This window comes from Populus alba, chromosome 4, assembly GCF_005239225.2.
Source record: "Populus alba chromosome 4, ASM523922v2, whole genome shotgun sequence".
Classification (NCBI taxonomy): Eukaryota; Viridiplantae; Streptophyta; class Magnoliopsida; order Malpighiales; family Salicaceae; genus Populus; species Populus alba.
Genome location: NC_133287.1, coordinates 4687273 through 4704606, shown reverse-complemented (window position 1 = coordinate 4704606; position 17334 = coordinate 4687273). Strand labels below are relative to the sequence as shown.

The following is a 17334-nucleotide window of genomic DNA, read 5'->3' as shown; positions in this document are numbered from 1 at the left end:
AAGTATTATAAAGAGGGGGCATCTGTTGTAACCCATTTTTGGGTCCCCCTGAAAAAATAAAATAAATAGCCAAAAGAGGTTAGAAAAATAACCGGAGGCAGAAGCGCCCGAAAAAAAGTCAGAAAATTGGTCAAGGAATTTAAAAATACAAGGATTGAATTTTTGACAGTATATTCTTGAAGGATGAAAGCCCTATTGAGAAGGAAAATTTGAATTTTGAGGAGAAAGCCCAAATTTGGATGTTTATGGACTTAATTGGTTTTTTATTTGAATTTATAGAAGATTTGATTGCAAGAAAAATTGATTTTAAGTCAATTTGGGCTTTAATTAGAAGAAATTTAAGTTATGGGGCCAAAATATATTTTTTAGGAATTTATTGGGTCAAATCAGGGGCTTAATTGCATAAATATTGAAGTTTAATGGCCAATTAGGGGCTTAATTGTGAAAATCCGAAACCAGGGACCAATTTGGAGAAGGCGCAAAGATAGAGGGGGCTGTTTGGAATTGATTCAGGGGCTTAATTGAAGAAATTGGAAGTTTATTGGTCAATTAGGGGTTTAATTGCATAAATCAGAGGCCAAGGACCAAAGTGAAAAAGGCGGCCAACAAGAGGGGCGGCGACCGAAGGTGAAATAATGGAGGACTGATCTGGATTTTGGCTCCTTTAAATGAAACGGCGCGTTTTATCCAAAACGACGCCGTTTCATATATAATTATTTAAAAAAAAAAAAAAAAAGGGGTAACCGAACGGTGCCGTTTTGAACGGCACTGTTCACTGTCTTCTTCCCCCCGAACGTTACAGCGGGGAAGAAGAAAAACATTGTATTTTTTTATTCTTTTTTTGCAGGTCCCCTTACCAACCGACAGAGACCCCACGTCGGTGGGCCACCGACAGAAACAATGGCCGACAACCCGCCTCGTGGCCGAAGCCGAGGGAGCCCCGCCGCTCCTCGACAGCCGCTCCTCAACCCGCTCCTGGGTCCACGATGAAAAGCCACGCCCATGGTTCTATAAATAGAGGACTGAAAGGGAGAGCACGGGGACGAAAAAAAAGAAAAGGGAGGAACCCCGAAACAAAGAAAAAAAAACGAAGAGAGAGAAACCCTGTAACAGAGGAGAGAGAAACCGCCTGACCCGCCGTGAGCTAAGACGCCGCACCGCCTCCGCAGCAGCACCGCCAGCAAGCCGTCGTCTCCGCCGTGCCAGGTACGCTTCCCCCCTGCACATTTTTTTTTTTTGTTCATATATTTCGTCCCCCTGCATGCAGAGTCGTTCTGCATGCAGGGGACGGGGGGGAAAATAATTCCCCCCCTGTGTTGTTTTTTAATTCTTCTGGGCCAGATGGTGTCTGGCCCAGAACTATGTGGGTCGGGCCAGAGTGGTCTGGCCCGATCCGGTGGTCTGGGCCAGGTCCGGCCCAGATAGAGTTTAATTAGTTTGTTGGGCCGAGATCGGCCCAACGACTGTTGGGCTGGGTCCGGCCCAGTTTAGTTTGGGCCGGCCCAGCCCCTTTTAATATATAAATATATTATAATTTTATTATTATTATTATTATTATTATTATTATTATTATTATATATGTGTATATATGTTATATATATATAAAAATGTATTTATATATATAAAAAATAAAAATATTGTTGATTTTTCTGTATATGTTTGTCAAAAATGTTTTAATTCTGGTTTGTATTTTTATACTGTAAAGATACAAAACCAGTGTTATAAATACCCGGTTTTCGTCAAAACATCAAAGATTTTCAGAATAAAAAATGTTTTTTGCTTTCAAAAAATTCTAAAAAGTCCCTAAAAATGTTGTTGATTTTTCTGCATATTTTTATCAAAAATGGATTAATATTGGGTTGTATTTTTATACCGTAAGGATACAAGCTCAGTATTAAAATACCTGATTTTCGCCAAAGCATAAAAAAAATAATATTTTCCAAAAATTGTTTTTGTTTTAAAATACGGCCTAGTCTCTCCAATATATACATATAAATATTATAACATCATATTTTCATACAACAAAGAAAATTTTCAAAACAATATATGTATTAACATGCATTTTGGCTTTAATAACCAGTTTATTCAAGCCATGAGAACTAGGCCAATATTTCAAAAATTCTAAAAAAATCTTTTTGTTTTATTTTAATATTTGGGATTACGAATTTATACGTAAAACGTATTCCTAAGTATTATTAATAAAATTTTGGTATGGACGTTAGAACGGTTAGGATTTTTACCCGATAAGATAAAAGACCTTCTTACCGAGGAGGATTTTTCTTGAACCATAAACAGACCAACGACTAGAAGTATAATAACACCTTAGTTTTTATCAGACAATAAAACAATGCAGCTTACCTTAGGTAGGGCGTATTTGGGGTGCTAATACCTTCCCTTTACGCAACCAGTCCCCGTACTCAATCTCTGAGACCGGTTAGGGTTCCTAGTGACCAAAATACTAGGTGGCGACTCCAAAGAACCAAATCAAACAAACCAAAAATAAAAAATTCGCCAGTCGAACTCGCAAGATGTTTTATTTTTTGGGGTGCGACAATGATTATACGATAAATAAATAAAAATTGAGAGACAACTTTCGACTCAACCACGCCTTCATTCATTCCCGATCTTGAAGGCAAGATGTCATTCAAGGTTGTTAAAATCGCGATTTTAGAACGAAACGGAAAGCCCTTTACAAAATCGGATCGTAAAAACGGATCGTAAAATCGTAAAATCGTAAGGAATTTTAAAATACATTAAAAAAAATTCATGTTTCAAATAAAAATTCATACATAGTTCAAGCTCATTAAAAAACATATATCAAATAAAACTTCATACATATTTCAAGCCTTCAACTAAAAATTCAGTATACCAAACTAATTATATGCTAAATAATTATAAATTATAACATTAGTTTCACGTTGACAGGACTTGCAAATTTGGTTTTGAAGCATCACAAGCCCATTATAAATTATAACATTAGTTTCCCTGCATTCCTGTCCAGTGTAAGAAAAGAAAAACATTGAAGAAATAAATCGCAATAACTTTTTCTAGTAAAACTTAGCATATACAAAACTCTACAATTTAAAAAAAAAAAAACGTTAAAGATTGAAAATTTAGAAATGATATTGAATTCCCAATCCAAATAGAACCAAGTTAATAACTTTAACTCGTCAAACATGACAAAAACCCAGAAAAAATAGCAATTAAAGCTCACCTTTATTGCAATGAACTCGAAGAGCATTCCCTCTATTGCTCACAACCGCATCACCCTGAACCTCACTCTTTTTAGCCCCCAGCTGCAAACAAAGAGAAAATCAGAAACAAAAAGAGCCCGTCAATGCAAAAAAGTAAAAGGAGAAACCAACCAAACATAACACTTCAAAAGAAATGCTATACCTCTTGAAACAAAGCTGACTTCTTTGCAAAAGATACATTGCTACTACACAGAAACAAATCTGGCAAACAATATCCAGTCGTGTATATTAGTTTAAAGAAAATCCCTCCCAGTGTATCAAAATCATCACAGAGACAGAAAAGGTGGGGAGTTCGTACCTCTCTTAGGGATATGAACAGGGAGATTGAGGGATGAAGATGATGATACTGCCTTCAACTGAGCCATCTCTTACTGACCCTTTATTTTTTGATGGGTTTATGACAACTCTCTATATCTATCTCGCTCTCTGCTGCTGCAGCAGCAGCAGTTAATTGTTAATTTTGTTAATTCGGCGCCTGAAGACAGAAGACTGAAGACAGTCACGTGAAGGGAAAAGCAAATTCCAATAGGCGTGTCGCGTGCGTCTGACAGCTGGACATGGGGAAAAAAACTTTCAGTCAACAGTGCCTCATTTTGGTGAAATCGCACAGTCGGCCCTGAAATCGCGATTTTGCGCGATTTCATCCGATTTTTGCGATTTCACTCGATTTCAACCCGATTTTACCCATTTTCGATTTTTTCAAGCGATTCAACTCGTAATACATGTTTTGACTCGTAAAATCGTACGATTTTACGAGTCAAAACGCGATTTTGACAACCTTGATGTCATTCAAAGAACTGTAACCTGCCGCAACACCTTTTAACATGGGATATTTATTTTTATATTTTAAAAGTTTTTTTGAAAAATTTTTAAAAAATATATTTTATTTTTTATTTTAAATTAATATTTTTTAGTAGTTTTATATTTTTTTAATATGCTGATGTCAAATAATAATTTTTTAAAAATAACAAAATATTATTTTGATTCATTTCCGAGCAAAAAACATTTTAAAAAGCAACCACTACTACACTCTCAAACACCCCTTAAGTAGTCTCATCCTTCAAAGTTGTTACACCCTCTAATGCTGGAGGCTTTTTAGTTTGGCCATCATCCAAAAATACATCAAAATCTCCGATCTTTTACTATTTTATAAAAATTTTGAAAAAATAATATAAGTCATAACAATTATTGGAAATAATTATTGTTTCAAGAGTCATGTCTCATTCAAATTAATTAACATATACAAAGTTAACCTGAAATTTTATAAAAATCTAATGACCAAAAAGGGAGAAGATAAAAAATAAGATAAAAAAGAAGAAGAAGAAGAAAAATTTTGCACCGGAGACACTCTATTTTTGACACGCTTGGTATCGTTATAAAGATCTTAACAATATAATTCTAACCACGCATTGAAAGGCCACAAAAAAAGGTAAATGGGGACACTCTATTTTCAACACACTTAATGTTGTTATAAACATTTCAACAAGATAATTTTAACAACACATTGAAAAGCCACCAAACAAGATTGTAATTTGGTAGGAGGTTTTTTTTTAGTTAATTTATGGTTGATTACAACCCCCATATGATAGTCTTCTAAGGTGTAGATAGAATCGTTTCGTCGAGATCTTTCTAACAATACAACATGTGTCAGAAATAGAGCCTTAATGTGTCTCCAGTAACCTATTTTTTCTTTCCATTTTTTTCTTCCATATTTATCTCTCTTACTAGAACAATTTATCTCTTCTCTCTTTCTTAGGAATTGGATCTTGATAACACTTTGGGTTGACTTTTGTTTAAGTTAATTAATTTGCAAAAAATATACATTTTGAAACATTCTTCATGGTATGAAAAGTTTTGCTGATAAAAAATTTGTGTTGACCACAGTGAAGCCTAGACACATAGCTAGTTATCCACTCTAATAAAAAAAAAAAAAAAAAACCTGGGGTAAAACCCCAACTACTTTATTATTCATATGAGTAGTGAAGGAGTTGCTCCTATTTTCTTTCTTTATTTTTAATTCTATCTTCTACTTTTTTTCAATTGAATCCTTTTTAGTTTTATTTTTTGTTTCAATTTCATCTTGTTTTATTGATTTTGAATTGACCTTCATAATTTATTTGGGTTTGTTTTTTATAAGTTTATCACACTTTCAATCAAACATTTTGATATTTGGTTGGTACTCAATTTTACGAGTATACTTTTATTATCATTAAATGAAAAATAGTTAAAAGAAATAAACAAGGTTGTTAAGCCCAATGGTGTCCATGATTTGGATGATAGGTCTAGCCACGCTTTTTACTAGTCATTCGAGTTGTCTTTGAGCTCGCAAAGTCGACAAGGTCATATCGAGACAACTCCCACTTGGGTTAATTTTAAAACCAGGCTAGAAAAGAAGTCGGGTCGAGAGGTTTCAAGATTGACTCATTAGGTTAGTCTTTCTTTTCGTTTTCTTTTTTTAAAATTCCATCTTTGATTTTTTTTCTTCTTATTAAATTCTCTTTTACTTTTTTTTTCATCCTTCAATATTTTTTATTGATTTTGAATTGATTTTCATAATTTATTTTGGTTAGCTTTTTATAAGGTTATTGTGATTTCAAACAAATATCTTAGTATTTGATTGATGTTTAATTTTACAAGTATTTATTTTAGTTTTTATATCATTAAGTAAGAAATAGTTTTAAAAAAATTGTTAAACCCAATAAAATTCATGATTCAGGTTATAGATTTAGCAGATAAAGCCGCGAAACCCAAAACGATCCGATACATCTCCATCTCAACCTTAAAATAAAAAATAAGTTAACTTGAATTTTTTAAAAAAAAGCCAAGCCACACATTTTAATTTCAATTAGGTTGTTTTTTGAAATTATCAAGTCAATTGTATCAAGATATATAATTTTCACATGAATTAATTTTAAATTCATACTAAATAAAATGTCAAATTAAAAAAAAAATTAACATACCTGTTAAGTTAAATTTAATAATAATATCAAATAATTTTATAAAAAATTTTAAAAAAAAATTCATGTGAAAAAAAAAAAAAAAATTCCTACGTGCAGCTTAGTGTGAGCAGTAAACTAGAAGCTTCTAAATAAATAAAAAGAAAACAGTGTAGTCAATAGAATTGAATGGGAAAAACTTGTTGCTCCTTAAAACACGGGATGGATTATAAATTATCGGTCACCACCATGTTGGACAATGGTTGCTCAAAGGGTGGGCTGCTCTTAAATTACACGACCATTCGAGAAATACTGGCCTATAGCCCGAATTATTTTTAATTTAGGGCTGGCATATATTTTTCTAGTAGTCTCAGTGTCAATGGCATATATTTAAAATTCTAGCCCTTGAGAAATTAAAATTAATTAAAAATTGGGATATAATTAATTTTAAGATTAAGCCACAAGGATACATAATTTTTTTCATAAACCTAGTAGTCTCAGTATCAATGGCATATATTTTAATTGGATCTAGAATAAAATGTAGTCCAAATAAATCAGCCTTTTATATATATATATATATATATATATATATATATATATAGAATAAAACATGATTTGCAAATAAAATGTTATTGCTAAATTTTTTTTGTAGACAATCATGTTTCACATGAGAGAAGATAATATCATGAATAAATAGATGATGATTAATTTTTTATTTGAAAATAAAAACATATATTCTTCAATTAATTTTCACTTTCACGTTAATTAAAACTAAAACTAAAATCTTGTTTAGCAATGTAGTTATTGTTGTTTTTCACTTAAAATATATTAAAATTATATTTTTTTAAATTTTTTTTTAATTATATTAAAATAATCTAAAAATATATAAAAAAAATATCAATTTAAAATAAAAAAATAAAATATTTTTAAAAAGGTCTTTTTAAACTTGAAAAGATTGATAAGAGCATCGTTGTGTATATGTAAATTAGCCACCTACCACTTACCATCATTATTGACTTTCGATTTCTTAAATACAAATTCATATGGGTAGTTGTGGCCATGACACGCTACACGTCGCCCCCTCCTACTCAGCAGCATTTTTCAGCCCGCCACTCTTGTTGATGATATGCATGTCGTCCTCAAAATCCAAAAGGCCATTAGCGAACAACTACTGATCCATGAATCAAGGCACCAAATAACCCACCTAATATCTCGACAACATCGACAACGTTAAATAGTAGCATCCGCCTCGAGAAAAAACTACACTATCGACAACAATGGAAGAAATTCACATCAAAGAAACCATTCCAGTTAGCCCTTCTACGCCCCCTTTCTCTCAAGACCATACACTCCCTCTCTCCCACCTTGACACCGACCGCAACCTTAATGTCACATTTCGCTACCTTCGTGTCTACGTTAACACCACCACCAGCAATGGTGGCCATCCTTTCAACGTCATCGCGGCTGCGCTTTCCTCTGCTCTTGTGCACTACTACCCTCTTGCAGCCACTCTCCGCCGAGGCCAGGTGGATGACCGTCTGGAGCTGTTTTGCTCTCGAGACCATTTAGGTGTGCCTCTTATCAATGCAACTGTAAACTGCACGTTGGAAAAACTGAGCTACCTTGATGACTCGGACCCGAATTTTCTGGACGGGTTAGTTCCTGACCCGGATCAAGATTATGGGCTGGCTAACCCGTGTGTTCTCCAAGTCACGGTGTTTGAGTGTGGTGGATGGACATTAGGTGCTGCCATACACCATGGTTTGTGTGATGGGCTTGGGGCAACCCAGTTTTTTAATGTTATGGCAGAGTTGGCACGTGGTGTGGGTCGGATTTCAGCTAATCCAGTTTGGGACCGGGCGCGGTTGTTGGGTCCGAGAGACCCGCCCCGAGCTGAGGGAGTGGTGAGGGAGTTTTTGGGCTTGGAGAAAGGGTCTGAACCTTACGGTCAGGTGGTTGGTAAGGTTGTGCGGGAGTGCTTTCCTGTGAAGGATGAGTGGTTGGAGAAGTTCAAGAAGGTGTTGTTTGAGAAGAGCGGCTCTAGTTTTACCACGTTTGAAGCCTTGGGTGCCTTCATATGGCGGGCAAAGTAAGTCAATTAGGTAGTTTGTGCATCACCCATCATCGCCACTACTTGACGGGTGCATTTCATATTTTTGCCTCATTTGCAAAAATTAAAAACAAAAAACAAAGTAGAGGTCAATTAGCAGGTGGTATAAAGCGAATCTTGCATGCTCTTGGCTCTTAATTGGGAGAGAAAAAAATCATAAGGATACTCAAACTCAAGTCAAGATAAATTATTTTATTGAAACTATAGAAATTGCCAGCTATATTCAATGTATTATGGCTTGGATCATGTTGTCTCTCTTAATTCTAATTCATTATTGACTTAACAGGGTTAAAGCCTCGGGGGTTCCCGGTGATGAGAATGTGAAGTTCGCCTATTCAATCAATATACGAAAACTAGTAAAGCCACCATTACCGGCTGGCTATTGGGGCAATGGTTGTGTTCCGATGTATGCTCAACTCTGTGCCAGAGAGCTGATAGAGCAACCAGTTTGGAAAACAGCTGAGTTGATTAAAAAGAGCAAAATCAATGCAACCGATGAGTACGTCCGCTCCTTCATTGATTTTCAAGAACTACATTATGGAGATGGCATTACAGCAGGAAACAGAGTGAGTGGGTTCACAGATTGGAGGCACCTGGGACATTCAACTGTTGATTTTGGGTGGGGAGGTCCGGTCACTGTCTTGCCGCTTTCAAGAAAACTTCTCGGAAGTGTTGAGCCGTGCTTTTTCTTGCCTTATTCTTCTGCAAACGCAGGCAAGAAGGATGGGTTCAAGGTGCTGGTAACCTTGCAAGAAACACACATGCCTGCCTTCAAGAAAGAGATGGAGAAATTTAGCAGCCAAGATTTTGACTTGTCTTGATTTACTTGCTAAATCCCTTCGGCCATTTCTATATCTGTAAGCATGCCACCCTAGAGCTAAATCTGCACTCCACAGGGATTGCTAAAATTGTGATGACTCTTGGTCAGAATAAGAGAATTGGATAATGAACAGCTCGTCGTCTAGTATTGTATTGGTTCTTCAAGATTTATATGATTGAAACTATCTGAATCGCAGAGATTGCTCAGTAAAATAAACTTACTTAGTCCTTATAATTTATCAAAAATAACTATTCAGTCTCCGTTGTGTCAGACATAATTAAATAGTTCCTTGCATTGATAATCCTCAGTTTAGTAGTTTTTTTTTTTTCTTCTAAAACTATCTTTTTTTATAGTCCAATTTCCCCATTTTACCTTCTCTTTATTTATTTATTTATTTATTTTTCTTTGAAAAAAAAAAATTATATTATAAACCATTTTAAAAATATAAAGATTAATTTTATAATTTTTAAACTACAACGATTAATTATTTATTTTTGCTGAACTGTAAGGACTAAATTATAATTTGCTTCTATTTAGTTGGTGGTTCATTGTTTTTTAATATGGATTATTGAATAAAAATCGGCTTGTACTCGTACAAAAACAATGTCTCTCACAATACAAGGGTAAAATAGTACCAAGAATTATAAGATCATGACCCAATATTAATGCGGAGAAAGTTGGATTCATTTTAATTTTAACCGAACATTCACTCGCTATATACGCTAAGGATTTTATATATACATAAGTGAATATAAAAGATTTTCAGAAGTTGCTAACATGTATTTTTTTTTAATCAAAAAATTATCTCAATTTAATAATTTAAAGCAATTAAGTGATATTTTAAGATATAATTTATATTATTCTCTAACACATCTCCTCAAGTGATAGTTATTTAAGTTTGGAATTTGCACAAATTCACATTACCTTGTGCTTTATTTTTATCAAATAAATAAGGATGATGAGATTCAAACCCGTGATTGCTTGGTTATCAAGGCTCTAATACCATGTTAAAAAACCAATTCAACTAATAGCTTAAACTATTAGGTAAAATCGCAAGATATGATTTATATTATTCTCTAACATTTTTTCGTATAAAATAATGTGAGGGTTGATTAATATTACCGATCAATTTGAAAAGTCTAAATGTAATTCAAACAATTAGTAAAAACATAATTATGATTAAAAAAAACTAAGATATTTTTTTTTTAATATTAAGATGGTAACATATTGTAATGTTTTAGATTAACCCAAGTTAATTTGTAAAATCCACAACTTGAGTTATGAGATCGAGATGATTCTATAAAGAGCAAGCCTAAACAAATTATAAAATTCAATTCTCAGTTAATCAAATGTTGAATAATAAAATTAAAAAAAAATCAATTAAAAAAAAAATAATAATTTGAGTCAACTCGAGTAAACCTACCACCAAACTTGCGACCTGGAACATGAGATTAAGATAACCTCATAGAAAATAAATAAAAATAAATTGTAAAATTTAATTTTCAATGAACCCAATATTAAAAACAAATGATCAACCCAAATTAACTCATAAAATTTATAATTTGAATTATAAAATCAGGATAATCTTAAAAAAAATAAATTATAATATTCAATATCAAATAAACTGATGAATTTTTTTTTAAAAAAAAAACAAACCAGGTCATAAAGATGTTAACCATAGAAAAAAAAAAACCAAGTCATAAAAATGTTAACCCTAGATTTTCATTCTCTTTTAATGTTTGTTAATGTTAATCCTACAAATCAACAACTATATTATTATTTATTTATAAAAAAATATTAAATGGCCTTTAATTTATGATATAAGAACCTTTTTTCTTTCTATATCAATAAAAGAACATTTATCTCGGGTATACATAGAGAGACAACTTTCGACTCAACCACGCCTTCATTCATTCCCGATCTTGAAGGCAAGATGTCATTCAAAGAACTGTAAGCTGCTGCAACACCTTTTAACATGGGATATTTATTTTCGTATTTTAAAAGGTTTTTTGAAAAAATTTGAAAAAAATTATTTTATTTTTTACTTTAAATTAATATTTTTTGGTACTTTTAAATTGTTTTAATGTGCCGATGTCAAAAAATAATTTTTTTAAAATAATAAAATATTATTTTAATGCATTTTCAAGCAAAGAACACTTTGAAAAGCAACCATTATCACACTCTCAAACACCCTTTAAGCAGTCTCATCCTTCAAAGTTGTTACAAACCCTCTGATGCTGGAGGCTTTTTTAGTTTGGCTATCATCTGAAAATACATCAAAATCTCTGATCTTTTACTATTTTATAAAAAAATTTGAAAATAAAATGTAAGTCATAATAACCATTATTGAAATTAATAATTGTTTCAAGAGTCATGTATCATTCAAATTAATTAACATATACAAAGCTGACCCAAAATTTTATGAAAATTCAATAACCAAAAAATAAGATTCAAGATATTCAATGGCTAATTATTATCAAACAAAATTTTTATTGTTGTTGTTATTGATATGAGTTTTCTAGGATTATAATCCCAAAAGCATCATGGGATAATAACAACCGAACAACACAAAAAAAAGTGTGACACTCCAATGAAAATGTCGACAGAATTAACTATTTCGTCAACAATGCTAGGCCACATTTGTCACCTGAGAAGACTTAGTCTTCAGCTATTTACGTTTTCTGTTAGCAATAATCCATGAATATCAAGGTGTTGATCTGGTCCTTGGCCATATCCCATGTTCTTTGCTTTTCTGTTATTTCAGTTAGTTGATTCCTTCTGTATGGCTATATATAAAGCCACCAATGATGCTTAATAAATCATTCATTTTCATAACATCAGTAAATCGAGTTTATCATTTGGTATCAGAGCACACGGTTATTCTCTTTAGCAGTAGCTAGAAACCTGTGTCAAGTTTTTTTTTAGCCGCAGCTAAAATGACTAGTGAAGGGAGTTTTGTTCAACCAGCAATCCCTCGGTTTGTTGGGCACTACGATCATTGGAGCATGTTGATGGAGAATTTTCTCCGCTCCAAAGAATACTGGAATGTAGTTGAAGCTGGAATATCTGCTGCAGCAGATAATGGTGATCTCACATATGAACAAAGGAAGGAGGTGGCAGATCAGAGGTTGAAGGACTTACGAGCCAAAAATTATCTCTTCCAAGCCATAGATCGTTCAATCCTTGAGACGATTTTGGATAAAGAGACTTCAAAAGGAATATGGGATTCCATGAAGAAGAAGTTTCAAGGCAATGCTAGAGTCAAACGAGCACAATTACAAGCCCTGCGCAAAGACTTTGAAACTCTCCACATGAAGGAAGGAGAGACTGTTTCTGATTACTTTGCTCGGACCCTCACCATTGTCATAACCCAATTTTTGACCATTTTTATTTTTATTATTATTATTATTTTATTTATTGAAAAGGATAAAAAAATTTGATGAAAAAATAATAATGATGATGAAAAAACAAGTAAAATGAAATAAATGAAGCATGGATTAAATTTTGGGTTAATGACAAAATGATTGGAAGTTTTTGTGTTTAATTAAACTTTGAAATTAATCTAATTAAGCTTGGAATTAATTTAATTAATCCAATTAAGGGTTTAATTGGAGAATTGATAAGTTTTTGAGACTTAATTGAGCTTGGAATTAATTTAATTAATCCAATTAAGGGTTTAATTGGAGAATTGATAAGTTTTGAGACTTAATTAAGCTTGGAATTAATTTAATTAATCCATTTAAGGGTTTAATTGGAGAATCGATAAGTTTTGAGGCTTAATTGGACTTGGATTTAATTAAATTAATTAAAGCATGGACTTAATTGAAGAAATATTAAAGTTTGGGGTCAAAATTGCAAACTTAAAACCCAAGGACCAATGTGTAAATGGCGCTGAGATGCAGGGGTTCAATTACAATTTACCCAAGGACTGGACTGTAAAAATGAAAAATGTCAGGGATCAAAACACAAAACACCAAAACGGCGCCGTTTTCCCGCAACTGTTCATCTTCTTCCCGACTGAAAACGGACGCCCACCGCCGCTCCCACCATTACACCTGCAATTAACACAATTCATGGCTTGAAGAAACGGCATTCTTCTCTGGCTATAAAAGCCAGAGATAGTCCATGCATAAAGGGGGGAAATCACAGAACAAAGAAAAAAACTGGAGGGGCGATCACAGAAACGAAAGGAAAAAAAAGGGGAACCACGGACTAAGAGAAAAAGAACTGGGAAGCATAGGGAGACGATAACAGAGGAGCAGACGAACAGAAGCAAAAAAAAAAAAAAAAAAACCAACAGCAACCAGCCTCCATCGTTGTTGTCCCTTGACCTTTGGAACCAGAGGCAAGGGAATAAAACCACAGAAACAGAAGCAAAGGAAGAAACCCAGAGAGAAAGTCCAGAATAATAAAAAGAACGCAAGACCAGAATTGTCATCATCTTCAATTCTTCCAGAAACCAGCCACTGCCATTCTCCAACACAACTGCACCAGCACTGCCAACGCCATCGTCAGCTCATCATCTTCTTCATCCCAGCAGCCACGCCAAGAACCGCTGAGAGGGGAATACAGGGGAGAAAAACAGAAAGAAAAGGGAAGGGAAAAGACGGAGAGGAGAAGAACACAGGGGCTTCATCATTTCAAAAAGGCAGAGAAAAACCAGAAGAAAAGGACCCCAGCGTTGATCGTCTTCATCTTCAGGAGCAGCGTCTTCATCTTCGAGCAGTAGACCAGGTAAGTAAACTTCTCTTTCCCCCACTTTTCATTTTAATTCACTCCCTTTTCCTGCACATGCACGCGTGATTTAATTCACGCGTGCTTTATGTTCCCCAGCCGGGTCACTGGCTTGGGCCAGTGACCGGGCTGGGCTGGCCGGGTCTAGCCCAGCCCATGTGGGCTGAGCTGGGCCCGGCCCAAAAATATATATAGATAATAAAATAAATAAATAAATAAATAAAAATAGTAGAAATAAAAAATGAGAAAAATATGTGTATCCATAGAAAAAAAATAATATAAATTTACCCGGTTTATTCACCGACGCCAGAGTCGGGAATAAATATACTGGTCTAAGTTTATATTATTTTTATTCGTTATATATATTTTTTATTTGGCAAGAAAAATATATGTGCATGTATAAAAATGAATTTATTTATTTATTCACTGACGCCAGAGTCAGGAATAAAATACTGATTTAATTATTATTATTTTTTTTTTATACTACATAAAAAACAAAAAAAAATCTAGATTTAATTTCTTTTTTTACTACGTAATAATTACCAACGCCAGAGTTGGAATTTTCCGTAGTTGAATATTCATTGACGCCAGAGTCAGGAATATTGTGAATAAATTGTCAAAACATAAACCAATAAAAAATTTAGCAATTTAAGACAAAACCAACAATGCAGTCTGCCTTAGGCAGAACGTTTAAGGGGTGAGAATATCTTTCCTTTTACGTAACCAATCCCAAGCCATAGAATCTCTGTTGACCAGTTAGGGTTCCTAATGACCATAATACTAGGTGGCGACTCCTCAAACAAGACATTTTTTCCTAAAAGAACCGGATGCCAGAATCTGTTCTTTTTCCATAATTAATTCATTCAAGAGTATTAATTATTTTTAGAGTCGTCGCGATGTCGGGTGCGACAGAATGGCGACTCCGCTGGGGACTTAGGATTAAACTTTATCTTTTGTCTTATTATTGCTATTTTTTTATTTGTTTTTTGTTGTGTTTATTTGTTTATTTTTCCTGCATTTACTGCTTTAGCATGCATCCTTGTTTATGTTGCCATGCATCACTTTGAGAGAGCACACACTTTACAAACCTAGGATATAAGTGGGAAAGTAACGGTACCCCAATGGCTTTTAGCCTGGGTAAGACTCGTGAAACCATCCAACTCTCGCTTGATTGTTTACTTGGAAGTGGTTGATATGCCAAACTGATATTACTCAGGGCCTCTATCTTCACACTACTTGTAAGCCTCATATCGACCTTTCATGGACGATCACTGAGCATGCGAGAGACCCTTTTGAAACTAGATAATGACCAACCCTTTGATGCACTCAAATAATTAGGATCTTTCCTATTAGGTTTGTCACCCCGTGAAAGGGCAAGTTCGTATTTCATACGTATTTTTTTTATTGCTTTAGCATTTTTGCATAATTGCATGATTTACATTTAGCAGGTTCAAATATAGGTCCCCATTGAAACTCATTTATAAACACTCGTTCAAGAAAAGGACAAAATGGAAAATGAAGAGAAAAAACCCAGTTGGAAGCCAAAACATCAAAGGAGGTGGACAATCTTAAGGAAGAAGTTGTAAGGCTTACTAGTCTACTCGAGCAGGCCTTGAAGAGATAAATTCCGGAAAAGCAATACAAATAGCTCAAGCCTGAGGAATATGCATGTAACTCATTTTGATCGCACAGAATCTAGGGGCAAATAAGGGTGTCATCTGAAATTTCAACAAAAGCTATGCATTTCAACCAGCATACCCCTTTCAAGAATTCCGTTTACCATTGATTCTAACCGAGAAAGAATCTCAAAAAGGGCAAGATGGTTGGAAGAGAAGAGGGTGTGGAAAAATGGACTACCCTAGAAGAGAGGATAAGGGCAGTTGAGGGAAACCATTTGTGTGACCTGGTGAAAGCCGTCAATATGTGTTTGGTACCTAACATAGTCATTCCTAAGAAGTTTAGGGGTGCTAGAAATTCATTAAATAATACGGGAACTCAATGCCCTATAACTCATCTCAAAGCATACTGCAATAAAATGGCTGAGGTGGTTGATAATGAGAAATTGTTGATTCATTTCTTCCAAGACAGCTTGAGTGACGCTGCCCTCACTTGGCATATGCGGTTGGACAATACCAAGGTTAAAAAATGGAAGGACTTAGTTGATGCCTTCATGAGGCAATATAAGTTCAATATAGACGTGGGCCCTGATCGATTAAGCTTGCAAACTATGGAGAAGAACAACAAGGAGTCATAAGAGAATACCTGCCCGGAGATGGAGCGAGGTAGCTGCGAAGTTAATCCTTCCATGTTGGAAAAAGAGATTATCAGTTATTTTCCAATACATTTAAAAGCTTCCGTTACTTTGAATACTTGGTTAGAAGCTCTGCATAACATTTCACTGACCTAGTTGTTATAGCTGAGAGGATTGAACAAGCCATTGGGTTAGGTAAGATTGCTAACCCGACTAAGAAAAACGGTTTCACTGAAGGTGCTTGCTAAGGCACTTATCGTTCCTATAGCTGATTGCTTCGCACCGACTCCCAGATATCAATTATTTTGAAGATAAAGCTATGGTGATAGTAAGTCGAGAATGGTCTGCATGTGACTGCAACTAAGTGTTGAAAAGATGCCTTTGTCGAGCATAATGAATGTTTGAAAGATTCCAGAAATTCCAATGAATGATCACTAAATGTTTAGCCCTTTTTGTGTTATTCATATGCCAGTATTCATGTTGGCATAAGTTTTTTGTTGTTAAAGCTTCTTTTCAAAGTTCCAATGAAATAATGAGTTTTCTCATTCAATCGTGTTTTACGACCAAGCATTATTCATCTTCTTAAGAAGAGTTTTCTATAAAGAACTCACGAATACAACCTTTGAAGCCTCGCGTGATCTCATAGACGCAATTCATCTCTTGTACCAAAATCCATTTCCCTATTGGAGTTTTGAAAAATTGATCTGGTATTTTTGATTTCAAAAATAATTTAAAATGTTCTTTTAAAAAATGATATTTTTAACATTCTACTTGTAGAATGACAATTGAATCAAGCAACTCCATCATTAAGGTGACTAAATTATAAACCAAAAAAAAAGAAGAAAAAGAAAAATAAAATGAATAAACACTCTTACGCCATGACTCTTGAAATCCTGTGTTTTTTAAATGTATGAAATAATGGTATGTAGTGAACTCGTTGCTCATGACCCATGAAATGCATCTTTGCAAAGACCAAACCATCACACTAGATGAGTGTCAAAGTTTATTGATTCTTAACTGCTTGCGACTTGAAATGAGGAAAGGCCATCTTTGTTATTCCTTTCACATTTTGAAATAAGTACATCCCTTGCGATCCCTTTTTGAGCCTGAATAATTTTTCTTTCATAAAAAAATCCCGACTAGGATCACACCCTACACTAAGGGGGCAAAAAAAAATTCAATGAGAAAAGAGAAAAAGCCGTGAGAACAGCCAAAAAGGCTAAAAACTC

General features: G+C 34.1%; 1 protein-coding gene and 1 long non-coding RNA gene across 2 annotated transcripts; one reads left to right on the top strand and one right to left on the bottom strand.

Moving 5' to 3' along the window:
* Positions 1-3163: 3163 nt before the first annotated feature.
* On the bottom strand, positions 3164-3690 carry LOC118054110 (uncharacterized). The gene is made up of 3 exons (XR_004688467.2): positions 3553-3690; positions 3397-3455; positions 3164-3296 (listed from the first exon to the last, which is right to left on the bottom strand). It is a non-coding gene; the product is annotated as an uncharacterized lncRNA (long non-coding RNA).
* A 3606-nt stretch (positions 3691-7296) lies between these two features.
* Positions 7297-9310, top strand: LOC118054113 (tetrahydroanabasine acetyltransferase). Its single transcript, XM_035065556.2, has 2 exons — positions 7297-8279; positions 8587-9310. The coding sequence occupies exons 1-2, from the start codon at positions 7468-7470 to the stop codon at positions 9119-9121; spliced, it is 1347 nt and encodes a 448-aa protein (XP_034921447.1). The 5' UTR covers positions 7297-7467; the 3' UTR covers positions 9122-9310.
* Positions 9311-17334: the final 8024 nt, after the last annotated feature.